This window comes from Spea bombifrons, chromosome 10, assembly GCF_027358695.1.
Source record: "Spea bombifrons isolate aSpeBom1 chromosome 10, aSpeBom1.2.pri, whole genome shotgun sequence".
NCBI lineage: Eukaryota > Metazoa > Chordata > Amphibia > Anura > Pelobatidae > Spea > Spea bombifrons.
Genome location: NC_071096.1, coordinates 32092966 through 32106639, shown reverse-complemented (window position 1 = coordinate 32106639; position 13674 = coordinate 32092966). Strand labels below are relative to the sequence as shown.

The window sequence follows — 13674 nt, the reverse complement described above, 5'->3', positions numbered from 1 at the left end:
TTTTGTGAACCCCCCCCCATAATTAATGAGTTATTTTCTCATATTTGGACAGGTGCCAACACCGGAGATCAGAGCTCACAATCTGTACTTTGATCTTTCTGCTTATGGCATTGATGTCACAACTTCTGGAAAAGATGTGAATCACCCATGTGGGATAAAGCCAGGGTTCCACCTCAAGATCTATGGCACTTTTAGGAATCGATATATGGCCCTGGCATGTCCCGCTTCTGATGCCAAAGTGGTTAGGTTTCTACGGTACACCCCTAACTCCTCCGTAAGTACAGCTCTCATATCTATGTAAATATAAGAATACATACATGTAAAATATAACACACACATGATTGTGACTTTATTGGTCTCTGGCAGGGAGCTCCTTTGCCATGAACCAATGAAGTGCAGTTGCACTTCATTGGTTGATGGCAGAGGAGGCCCCTGCCGGCGACCAATAGGTATGGACCTTTAAAATCCTGGCGCCAAAGCTGCTGCGTAGTACGTAGCGTGTTAACCCCCATATTTACCCCTTATACAAAAAACAGAAAAAACGAAGAAAAAAACTAATATGAAGAAAGTACACGAATATTCACCCGAACCGAACACAGGAACGTTAGCATATTCGTGGAATACAAAGATTTTTTTTTTTCCCCCATGAAGAGTTGGACAGATGTGCTTATATATTATAATATATAATACATTTTCTATAGTTTTATTGTTCCAGCACATATTTCATGGCACATATTTGTTTCTTCTTACCATGATTTCAATACTCTCTTCTGATTTTCTGAAAGAGCATGAGCTGTTTTGTTTGCTAGTAACTTCTAGAAAGCTAAACTGTAAGTATTTATAAATATCTATAATATAACATGTAAATGTATTTTTATTTTCTGTTCTTTCAACGAAACTAAATGTTGACATCAGTGTGTGCCTAAACATAAACTAGGCTTATTAAAGCCAGACTAGCACATAAATATACATGACATAAAAAGTCTTGCAGTAACGTATTGCCTGTATATTCCCACCTGCTGTAAGATATCCCACCTTGTTAAATCTTTGGCCTGTCTTTGATATACAGGATTTAGCCTCTTGTCAATCTCCAAATAGTATTACATTCGTCTAAATAAATAGAGTTAAGCCTGGTCTTTATAACTGTCACACAGAACATTCACTTGTATTCAGCTTGTATTTATAAATTATTCTGCTTGCTGGGTCCAAACAGAACTCAACATTTATGTAGAAGATGTGATCCAAAAGTAAACATCAACGTTAAGCAATAGAACACAACAACTTCCTCTATGTTGTGTTACAATGTTAACACACCATATGGCAGTATTTGAGATCTTTTATGATGGAATCGCCCCATCTCCCTCACTCAAGTAAAAGTCTTAATGTTGGGGGCATTTCGGGCATCACTTCTCGCTTTCTGGTTTCCCACCAATTGCAAAAAGCTTATGACGCTCTGGCAAATAAGCCAGCCAATCAGGATTAAGAAGTGACAGCGACTAACATGCATTGGCTACATATGTGGCTCCTGAATCAAGAACTGATTTAGGTTGGAGTTTTTTGGGGTCTGATCTACCGTCCAACTCTGTTCCTCTCCACGTTGGAGAGGAGAAAATGTAAATCTCTCATTAAAAATATCATATAAGCTCACCTGTTACATGTTAAAGCTTTATGCTCTGTCAAGTTCATTATATATAACCAAGCACACACGCCTGTCTTGGATATGTATAGAATACAGGAAGGATGCTTTCATTTTATTTCTCATTTTAAAAAAGCATGGCTTGTTAAATGTCTTTTTCCAATGGCTTTTACTGTAACGAGAATCACAAGGCTGTTCACAGTACAATTACTGCACTTACAAATGGAGGTGACTCATCTGCCAGAATCCTCCTGTGTTTCCGAACTAACCTGCCGGTTACTAAGCTACCGTGGGACTTTAAATTTCAAATTAACCCCTGTATTGCCAGATGAAACTCAGTTGTTCACTTTTGTCCACACCGTACACGAACGGTAAATGTTTACAATGCAATCATGATGGATGTATTGAATTTTCTTTAAGGAAATCTATAGATTCCATTATCTAGTTTGCCAGAAACTGGCAAACAGTAGAATTATCTTCATAGTCACTTCTTTGTAATGTAGGATTTTCTGAAGATACATCTCGAAGGCACTATACTTAACTTTAGGTATGTCTTTCCAGGAACAAAAGTTCACACGCCACACCAGTTGAGGGCTTGCACCTTCTGTACCAAGGGCAAGTCTGCCCTGTAAGTAACATACACATTTATACACTCACGCTAACACATCCACTAACACACGTGATTACCTCCCCTGGAGCCTGCCTTTGTATTACGTGACCCCACTTCACACAGTCAGACCAGCCCTATTTACCACAACTTGAACCAGCCAAAAGGGCAACCGGCACCCAGCCCCAGAGGCCAGCCCATATCTGGGTCACATCAGGTTAACTAGGTGATGTTGAGACAACGTAATAATCTGATTTAGACTCGGCTTTGTGTAGGCCTAGATTAAAAGCATACTCATTGATATTCCTTACACCAGGCCTGATGCATGCTATGGAAAACACATGACTTTCTCAACGGCACATAGGAAAACACCGCAAAATAATAATAATAATACCCTTTAAAAGGTTTTAACCAAAAAGAACCAGTTTGTCAAGAGTCTTGCAGGTGAAAATGCAGCTCTCTGATACATTCAGAGAATAAAAAAACAGAGAGAGTATATAGTGTTATACTGTTCTGTATTGTTTGCAAATGTCAGATTATAAGCCTGTGTTTTAGTTATGGTAGCCCTACTGCACAATTGTTTCATAAAAAAGCGGCATGAGAGCCCCTAGCCCAGTATTTTATTAACGTGCATAAAGATTAGATTATAATCTTTTTTTCTTTATCGTTTTCCTTAACATGGCCTTTCTGGTAGAGCACGCATGAAGAATTTGTTGACCGTTAGTACGCTGTGTTCCAGAATAAATTATGAAGATGAAAAACAGAGATACTGTTATATGTCCTCTCAACCTTTTAATTGTGGCTCTGACTGACCTCTTAATATATATGGTTTATTTATTACCTGCTTTCAGGTTATGAAGAACATATTTCATCAGTCGTTTAATGCCTACAAGACGGACATTGAGCCCAGAATGAGCGATTTAACCCTTCCGCATCTGCAGTGCAGTCGAAGGCTCTTCGAGATCATGCTGTCCCACAGGAGGATAACTACAGCTTTTATTGAAGGGGACAATGTTGTGGTCACATTGGAAGGTGAAGCTGCCCGTGTCCTTAACTTTGATACAGGTTAGTCCAGGTTCAAGTGTGAAATGAACCAAAAGTCTGGATATGCAAGGCCTGGATATGGTTTTATGTCCGAATATTGATGGAGAATGGAGGACTGAAGTCTGTAAAAAGCCAAAGCCACAAATAAAAGGACATATTTCCTATAAAAATACCAAACAAAGCCAATGGTATGTTTGGTCTACAAAGGTGTTTGCAGATTTATGACAAAATAAATGTTTTTGTCTAAAAGTAAAAAAAAAAAAAAAAAAAAAAGCATATTTGACATCACCTTAGTAAACTATTTACTCTCTCTTTAAAGACTAAAGAGCCAGGGGTATACCGATATATACTTTGGGTGGGGGCAGTTTAATAGAAATATACCCACGTCACTGTAGGTAACATTTATTAACTATGATATTGAAGCTTCCAATGACAAACACAGGTTTGCATTTATCTTGCAATCGTATGAAGTTTGATGTTAGTTTATCACATTATTCTAAGAAAAACATAAGGGCTCCATCTACTGGCTGAAAGCATGAGTAACATTGAGATGTTTAGAATACGTTAGATTTATTTACATAGCGCGAGCGGATTATGTAGCGCTGTTACTAGCAGTGGAATAGGTCACATACACAATAACAAACTGGAACAAAACGAGATGAGGGCCCTGCTCTTGCGAGCTTACATGCTGAGCGGTGATTTGAGGAATTCTTGGATGAGTTAATGAGGTCCAGATGATCTGTTGAGGTTGTTGATCGTTTAGATGACTTGATTCGGATGATGGCTGAGAGAGATAAGAGGAAAGGTTGCAGGCTTCTTGAAAAAGGCAGGTTTTCAGAGATCTTTTAAAAGTCATGTACAAGGGAGAAAGTCTGATGGAATGGGGAGGAGAAGGGGTACAGCATGGGTGAAGTCCTGAATACGGGCGTGGGAAAAGGTAATGACAGTAGAAGAAAGCCACAAGTCATGAGAGGAGAGCGGTTAGGGGTATATTTGGATTGGAGGGTATAGATATACTGGGGTGCAGTGTTGTTACGGGCTCTGTAGGTGATGAGTTTAAATCTGAAGGGTATGAGGAGCCAATGGAGCAATTGGCATAGTGGAGCAGCAGATGAAGAACGGTGACAGAGAAAGATTCATCTAGCTACACTGCTAAGGATGGATTAGAGCGGTGAAAGGCGGGGGAAGACCAGTTAGAAAGGAGTTACAATAGTCCAGATGGGATATAAAAAAGCAGGGATAGATTTTAAGTATATGCCGTATTATTAGATTTGTCATAGCTATAATTCCTTACAGCTGGCTGTACTTGATCCATAATCTAATGGTTACACCTCACTCCTTAGTAATTACTGTTTCAACAAGCCAAACAAAATCTCCCATGTTTGATAATAGGCAGAAAGTAGCACTTTCCATTCTTAAAAACCCTGTTGCTGTGTATGAATTTCCATTTACATGTATGTCAGGAGCTGCTTGCGTGGGGCTCGGTGACCCAATATGGTCATTTCATCATGCTCACAGCGCCTCCAGCCATGCTTTAGCCCTCAGTATCCAGAGTACATATTGCCTTGGTGGTTCAATCTAGGACTGAAACATAAAGGATGAACCACAGGCCCAGACTAGCTATCTGGCAAGCCAGGCAAATGCCCAGTGGGTCCTTGGCCATGTCATCCCCACAAGTGTTTCTGCATCTAATCAGGTTCTTCAGTAAGGTAGTGCCAGGGCAGCTTTTCTTCCCCAGTCTGGTTCTGATGCTCCAGGTGGCACAGTTGTCTGTTTTTCTGTTCTAGTCTGAATAGGTGTAACTGACTGAGGTTCCATTGTGTCATTTCACATCCCAACCTTTTGGGATGGTAGAGCGGGGCATTGTAAAGAGAGATGCCTGGGAGACCTTTGGCATTGTGGCTAAATATCTGCCTTCTTCCTCGAACTAGTCCTACCTGTCACAAGTAATTGCCCTCCTTTCAATTCTTCACCCTTACCTTGGTGAGTAGAAATGGGGGACAGTCAGTGAACAGTGACAAATTCATTTGCACGTTTTTGTTTTGCTATATTGCAGGTTGTGGAGTGAACCTTGGGCTACAGGGTTTGGAATCTTCAGAAGAATTTATTTACAAAGTAGCCTCTGCTTTAGACCAGAATGATATCTTTGACGCTCTATCGGCTAAAATAAAACATTCCAAACAAGTAGTTGAAGACTTCAAGCTGCATGGACTTTCATCTTCAGTGTTCGAATGAACACAACCATGAACGTGTAACGGTCGTGCCCATAACCCTGTTCATTTTGTGGGTGAGCACAAAAGTGTGATAATAAACAGAGCAGCGATTATCTGGGACTTGAGAAATTAAGTCACCGCCGAAGAGGGAAAAAAGGGAGTGTTTGATATGGGAATGTTGGAAATACAATACCCAAAGGGTTAAACTTGTGTTTCAGCTCTGGACTAACACGGATAGTGAACCTCATTGCTCACCTGGCACTCTGTTGTTTACTATTTCTTTTTTTAAATCATTCATGACCAAAGCCATTAGGCCATGACAGTATTTTATTCTTGTTTTAGAATTCTGTTTCACACCACTTCCGTAAAACTGTCAGTCCCCATTGATTCAGTTAGTATTGCATTTATCAATGACGTGTTCATTGACGTCCTTCAATGCCTTGTCGTATGACCAGGTGGGGAATATGTACACATTTTTATGTCTGTATACAGAGGCAAGATGAAATTCCCATTTATAGATTACTAAGAAAACATGGGTAACGGCAACATCCGGTAGCAAATGTGTAAATCACAAGGCATGGTGCTTAAGTAGAGTCTTTATTCTTGCTGGTGATGCTAATATGCAAACAAACCTTCAAACTTACCCTTATGATTACTCTTTATAATAATGTATAATCCCGCCAATGGGATTATAGAGTAACCAGAATGCACCGACTTGATGTAAAATCAGTGAAATACCAGAATCTTTATGAATTAAATGTGATTGGTTTTTTTTGTCTGCAGTAGGGGATGCTTGTAGCACTTGTTTGTTCTTTGTAACATATTTATAAAAGCTAATTACACATTACATAATTCGGCTAGGTTTACACTTTGCAAGGGCTTTCTGCTGATTCCAGGGATACGTTTTGTTCTAATTTAATAATAAAAAGCTCTGTGTTAAAAAGCAGATCTATCCATCCTCGGATAGGTAAAATTATGTTTACTAATGACTGTATAAAAAAAAAACCTGAAGAATACGTTACTTTTTTGGAAATACTTGTTTGGAGATAATAAACAAAGTGTTATGCTAATTACAAAGGGTTAATGCTGCAACCTTTTCGATTGGTTTATAATGAATGACTTTAGAATTACTTTTTAAAAAAAAGAATTCTTTAAAAAATTCTCACATTTTCTTACGCATATCTCTAGAAAAGCAATTAAAACAATTCTGACTCCTTCTACCTATCTCACTTTTCTTCTAATGTGGAATGAGAAGACCAGTTGTATCACCATCATCTAGGTTTACATGCAGATAGACCCCCTTAACATTACCAACGTGCTTTATCACCTGGCCAAAAATGTTATTGCATCCCAAGAATAGTATTAAAGAAGATATAACTTTTTTCAATGAAATTAATATTTATTTTATAGGTAAAGAACAAAATAGAAACTGAACCATCTCAGTTTCCTTTGCTTCATTAGCCAAGGATTGAAAGAAAATGGATTTCCCACGATTAAAATGTCAAAGCTTCTAAATCCCACCCATCCACATAACTCCTCTACATGGCCGGAAGTGTTTAAAGCTTCTGTTCCTAAAAGGTTATCTTTGGCATTCTCCACCTTGATCGTTCTTAAGGGATAATAAATTCACAAACGTATTTCTTTAAACTGCGACACACTTCATCAACCCATTTCCCTTGAGAAGCCTGAGTGAGCAGTGCACAGTTTTTACGCTTGCCACCGTTTGGTGGTCGATCCCAATTCAAGTATGTGATTGAGATCCCATTAACATCTACAAATTTGCCTTCGTTGACCATGTCATTGATGCCTAACCAAAAGTCCCCTGCACCCGGAAGGCTCTTCTTTGCATAATCACGGAGAGCGCTGTTTTCATCAGAATCTCTGGGAATCGCCAAAGTTCCACCTTTTGCTATACAGTCCTCATTAGCCTCATGGAAATGCTTGGTCTCTTCAAATGCTAGGTAGCACTTTTTATAGATTTTGGTTCCTCTCAGGCAGACTGTAAATAGAAAATATTTATTTTTCTTGTGAAGGGAAAACTTATTTTGAAGAATCTTAGATTAATGTAACACACTCAATAAACTCAACAAACAAATGACAAAAAGCAAAAACCAAACACTTTATGACATCATTTCTAGCATCATTTTGTCTTGGAAAATTTGCTCTCCTCTCTCCCTAATTCCAATTGCCTTTATATTGAATACCTGATATACTTTTTATATTAGGTGGCTATTTCAAAGTCAAAAGAAAACAAAAACGATTCAGCCTGGTCTCAACAATTAATGTTAAAATTAATTTAGGATTTGCTGTAGTTCAGCGATTAAGGCTAAAATAATTACTTGTTTTCGTGAGCTGCCTGACAAAACATGATCATTCTTTTCTGTGTATGACAGAGAAGATGATTTACCAATATTTAAAATCATTTCTTATTCCCCAAACATGCCTTTCATTCTAAATGCTTGGAATTTGATGAGCTTTTAAGTTATTTCTAATTTAGACTAAAAAATAAAGTAATGCATTCCTAATGAACAATAACATTGTTATTATTTACAGTTGCTCAACTGAAATAAAATTAGCAAAATTATGTGTTTAATATGCATTATTTCTCATTCTCATTCAGTCCCATAAATATCTACTGTCACTATGTCTCCACAAAGTTGTCAGTAATGCCATCCCACCGGTTATACCCCCCACACCAATCCACAAGCCCCGAAACATAAGCGTCTCCTTGGAAGTCCAAAATGTTATGATATATGTAACATCCATATGCATTTACCGGTTTGCAACGCCTGCATCTCCTTCAAGGAATTAATCTCTCGCCATAGCTTGTCAATTTGTGTCTTCAAATCGCCATCCTTCTCTTTAAAAAAAAAACAATGATATTTAGACGTAAAGAAATATTTATTTTTACAATATTTAAATGTACATTTAATAACATTACATGTTTCCCCATTGCTGCTTTCAAAGGAACATCACATTGTCTCCAATTGAGTACATTATGGGTATATTACATCTGCTTATTTTTTTTTTATTATTATTATTATATAGAATTGGAGAATTCATATATGTAGAATAGTCTGGCATTTAAGAGAGTTTTTTTCCCAATTTTTTTTTTTTAGTTGCAGGGCTTTAAGCTATAAAAAGCTTACAATCGGAATGTTTGATGAGCATTGGAGGCAATAGTATACTTTAGTTAGCAACCCAAGGTTAATCACAAACAAAATATGCTCCAAAAAGGGGAAAAAAAAGGTTTAGAGATGAATAAATAATCACATAAAAATATTGTGTGTTATTCTACATAAAATAAATAACTACAGCAATAAACGTTTGTTTTAGTCTTTTTTGGGTAAACTTTCAATGCTGTAGTGTAAAAATCGTAATTACTGATTATTATAAGTTCATAAAAATCTTTTAATAAATAATCATTTTAAGCTTTCAGGGAAAGTGTATGAATGTATCTACTCAGTTGATTTAAATGTATATTTAGATTCTATATGCCCATTAAATAGCTAATGTCACTATGTCTTTAAAATGGAGACCGTCCCCATTTCACAGCAGCCACAAATCCTCACCTTTGGTTCTGCGGTCTTTCCGAACCTTCGGTTTGGGTGATTGTCCTCTAGTTTGGTCCAACACGATTAGAGCGATGAAGAATAAAATGACTAATCCAGTGTGCGCCATGTTCTTAGATGAGACCCTTAAAAAGATTCTAATATAGAATCTTAGGATCTGGAATATTGAAAGAAGGAAGGTACAGAGTCCAGCTCTCCTACATTTGACTTAGGACAGCTTTATAGAAGTGGCCTTGGACTGCTGGCTTGGGTCTTTGCTAACCGATGTGTTAAAATACTTTACTTGGCAAAAGCATAAGGTCTCCTTGTTCATCACCCTCTGCTCCTTTTTTTTCCTTAAATTCATGCCGTCTTCACATATTTGAACTCAATTTTTTTTTTTTTTACTTTTTAATGCTGTGAGTATTTTTCCATGAATGAATACATCTTTTCACTTGCTGTTCCACTGCGGGAAACATGGACACTTGAAAGTTTACGGAAGATGTTTACGTCGCGTATAAATGGAGGATTTAGCAGGAGGATATGGTTAAAACACCTGGGCTCATCAAAGACTTTCTTGTACTTTTCTGTATGTTTGGTATACAATATATTTCCTTCATAGAAAATAGTCTGTACATTTCCACTAAATTGGATAAAGCTATAGCTTCCTTATTTTTAACAGGATAAAAATGTATAAAAAAAATATATACATTGTTGACCCAAATATTCTTCTATCATAGACTTGTCTGTTCCAACCTAAAGGATCTTCACCAAATACGGATTGCAAAATCTTTGCAAAATATATTGATAAAAGAAAACTTAAGCGTTGGCTTTTGTAAAAATGTATAAAATACAAAAAATAAAATCAACATTGAACATCATCTTGTGAGTGATTTGTCACAAATATGCATTACTTATTATTTTTTGCTACAAGGTCAGGAGTGTCAGTCTTATATATTCACAAAGATGAGGTCCGACTCATCTGCTGAACCTGATTTCACCTGTTGGCTCCAGGGACCAATTCAGTGGCAAATTCATTTAAAGCTGATATCTCATGGCTGGGTTTGACTTGAGTGTACCTAATGTTTACCAAATCTTTTGAGACGGAAGAAAAATGGTTAGGTCTATTGTGTGATGCAATGAGGTTCCAAAAGAAATCAGGCCCAGACTGGCCATCTGTTATACCATGCAAATGCCCTTTGGGCCGCTGTCCGACAGCACCTCAAACTCGCGTGAGCGACTGCTCCGGTGTGTGGCTGTGCATATGCAACCTTCAGCCCCACTAACCTCAAGAAGCCACCTGGACCACCTCGTCATCGCCAGTCCAACCCTGATATCTAGATATGTATGTCTGCATATATATAGGTTATGTATGTGTATATATATGTATGTATATATATATATATATATATATGCACATACACATATGTATGTATATATGACGTATTTCTGAATGCAAATTAAAAGCATTACCTTGAACATTAACTGGTAAAATGTTGCGTTGCCGCTCGAAACCTTCTAATGTAACACTTTTCCTTTCCTTCACAGTAAAAGCTCTAAAGACTTTTTGTTGATGTTTTCCGTAGGAAGGAAGTACAATTAGGGCCTTTCAGTAAGATTCTTAGTGTGCCTAATGTATGCCATAAATAAAGCAAGCATTCTTGCCACAGATCCTCCTCCAGGAGTGATGTATGTTCTCTATGCTCTCAGTGTAGTCTATGAATAGTAGTCTGGCCTTCAATTCACATGACAGTTTTTTTTACAGCGGCCACACTTGGCACATCTGATTTACTTTTGCCTACAAATTCCGGTCCTGTAATGTATCTTTGCCAGTCATTATAGTGTTTTAGGATTGTATTCACTAAACATTGCAGAGGAGTGGAAATGTTCAACTCCTAACTAAATGCAGCATTAGACGCATCATTCTTGGGACTGCTCAATGACAAGACCCTTCCAAAAAATAGTCTAATTTGTCTCACTCAGAAGTACTAAATGGGACACACAATAGCAAGAACTATTACAGGCTACCACCAGTTAAGTATTTTCCTTTTGCGCTTAACCCAGGGCAGAGCTGCCTGGTGCACCCTCCGGATCATTGTCCTTACTTTGAGGCGTCACGAGATGACATCATATCCCAGTTCTCCATTTTTAAAGGAAGAGAGGAGCAGAAGAAAACTATGGCGGACTCTGCTGACTGGGTACAGCTCTCCATAGTGTTAATGGGCTGGCTGTTTAACTGGCCCACTGAGGAGTGGTGTTACACTGAGCCTGAACCTTCCTATTATGCTCTAGCGGGGCTGCCTCCCCCCCGGACCTGCCGCCTTGACCTACGCAGATGATGTCAGTGGTTACAGCCATAGAATCTGAAAAAAGATTGTGTGATTAAGCCTCTAGAGAAAAAGTAAATTGCTCAACAAATTAGAGAATACTGTTTTGTCGAAGTGGAACGGCACCTTAAAATTATTGAGATGACTTTGAGATGCTGTTCGCGCTTTAGAATGCTTAATGAAGTCAGACCAAATACAAAAATGGTGAAAAGTGTGTGCGCACTGGTAAATTACAATAAAATGATCCGTATTTTTTGCAGTTTGCAATATTTGCATGCACTTATACTGCCTGTCTCTTATGCTTACAGAATAATACCAGCAAACCAACGTGTACCGGATCCCTTCGCGTTGTTTTCATGGGCTAATTGGTGAAGAATATGGCAAGCAAGGAGCAGCAGATGTGTTTAAAAATGAAATCCATGGCAGGTAGGCTGAGATTGTATTTCTCGTTGTTTTGGGGCAATATTGATTTTTGGAATTTTTTTGTACGTCGTCTACACATTTTGGTGGAAGTCACCTGGCTCTCCGTGGTCAGATTTTGTTGATGATTTGGGAAGCTACTGGTTGACATAATCTATTTAGACATAAACTTGGCTGGGGGTCTCCGATGTGTTTTACCCGTGGCTAAACTTTGTCAATGAAGGAGGATTACGGAGAATGCATGAATTATTCAAACCACAACGTAGACACATTGTTTCCAACTGTTCTTGTTGATAAAAGTAGGGTTTGAAGGACATTTGTGATCTTGGGCACTCTTTACCTAAAGTATCGGTTAGCCTTGGTCTGTCAATTGCAGTTCTGTCGCATCATGTGAATCATGGTGATCATTTTTTGATGGAATTCACTGTATCTTATGTTAGTGACTCAAAAAAAAAAGACGGCACTTTCTATGCTGATTATTTTATTTATATAGGTTACTTTTTCATGTAAACAGGTTTTTAGGCACAAGGTAACAAGAGCTCTATAGCAACAGACACAAACCAAACAACATCTCGCTTCGTTTCACGCAGGCTTCGATTGCAGATCTTAGAATATGGTTAAGGCATACCGAGCAATTTAGGTGTCAAAGGAATTCAGTGAGGAAATAACACAACAAACAGAACACAAATTTGCAACAATACCGTCAGGTCGAATACGATGAACCTATGGCCACTCTAGTTACGGCTCCCCGCGATGCCTTATGGGAAGCTGTGCATTGTTGGAATTGTAGTTCACAGCAGGTGGGGTACCAATGGTCGGCCATCACAGGATAGTTGTATGATGACTACTCAAAACTAATCCTACATGCTTATTTTTAATGGCAATGCTAATTTTAGCCATTTTTTTTGGAGCTCTCAAATAGAATTAGTCCATTCAGTGTGATTCTAATGAAATTATTTAATGTGATCCAAATAGTGCCGATGTATCTTATAAAAACTGTCTAGTCTTTCGTCATCATTCTTTCTGAGCAAGTAGCCTTCGGCAAACTAGAATAATATGGCAGGGGGCAGCCATTTTGTGCGGGAAAAAAACGACTGGGGTATGAAAAACATAAACTAAGATACATTTGTTTTCACTCATATTTTCATTACGTTTGATATCAATCAATTAAAAGGACATCTGCTAGAAAAAAAACAAGTTAGCTGCCCCTATGAATCTGATTTTGTTTGTTTTTTCATATGTTGGTTAACTATGGCATAAATCAGAAAACGAATCGTGTGCGCAAGAAAACAGCCGAGGGGAGGACAGACTACACAATGTGCAAACATGAAATGCATGGGAGAGGGGCAATTATTTTAAAACTGCACTTTTCTTTGGGTATAACGGCAGAGATCCCTGTACTATAACACTGTATGTTAGTAGTAACACAAATTGTAAAGTTAGAAAACTCGTTCACAGGAGGGGGACTCAGAGAGGAGGTCGCCATAGATGCTAAGTTTGCACCCTTAGTAGATTCCATATTTAAAACGGGACACGTATGAGTTAAACATGCTGGTATAATTTAGTAATACAGCATGTGAATACTTTATACATCTGCTTGGAGGACACTGAGCACGTTGTAGGGGCAAAACGCAAATTCAATGTCATATCCACAAGACACTCCGGGCGGTTTATGGTCCACCAAGGAGAGCATGGCTAAAAATGTTGTCCTGTCCTCTCCACGTCCCCCTTGCATGTATGCATTTATTGTGGGCTATTCTTCCCATAGAATGATACACCTTTAGCATTTGTGCCTAAGGGCACCATGAATGTAAATTTGGACCTGAAGATTTCCCTACATTGAAACAATATTACCTCGAAAAACCCACAGTTTTAA

At 38.2% G+C, this 13674-nt stretch overlaps 2 protein-coding genes across 2 annotated transcripts in view; one reads left to right on the top strand and one right to left on the bottom strand.

Annotated features, from left to right (window-relative positions):
- LOC128466984 (uncharacterized) overlaps positions 1 to 13674 on the top strand; it is a 44755-nt gene that overhangs the window by 11960 nt on the left and 19121 nt on the right. Inside the window, exons 4-6 of the mRNA XM_053448475.1 lie at positions 53 to 274; positions 3095 to 3308; positions 5344 to 6308. Coding sequence (XP_053304450.1) covers positions 53 to 274; positions 3095 to 3308; positions 5344 to 5522 — 615 coding nt within the window. The 3' untranslated portion in view covers positions 5523 to 6308. The remainder of the gene's footprint in view (positions 1 to 52; positions 275 to 3094; positions 3309 to 5343; positions 6309 to 13674) is intronic.
- Positions 6879 to 9360, bottom strand: CLEC3A (C-type lectin domain family 3 member A). The gene is made up of 3 exons (XM_053448477.1): positions 9073 to 9360; positions 8277 to 8360; positions 6879 to 7499 (listed from the first exon to the last, which is right to left on the bottom strand). Exons 1-3 carry the CDS (start codon positions 9179 to 9181, stop codon positions 7111 to 7113), a joined length of 582 nt encoding a protein of 193 aa, XP_053304452.1. The 5' UTR covers positions 9182 to 9360; the 3' UTR covers positions 6879 to 7110.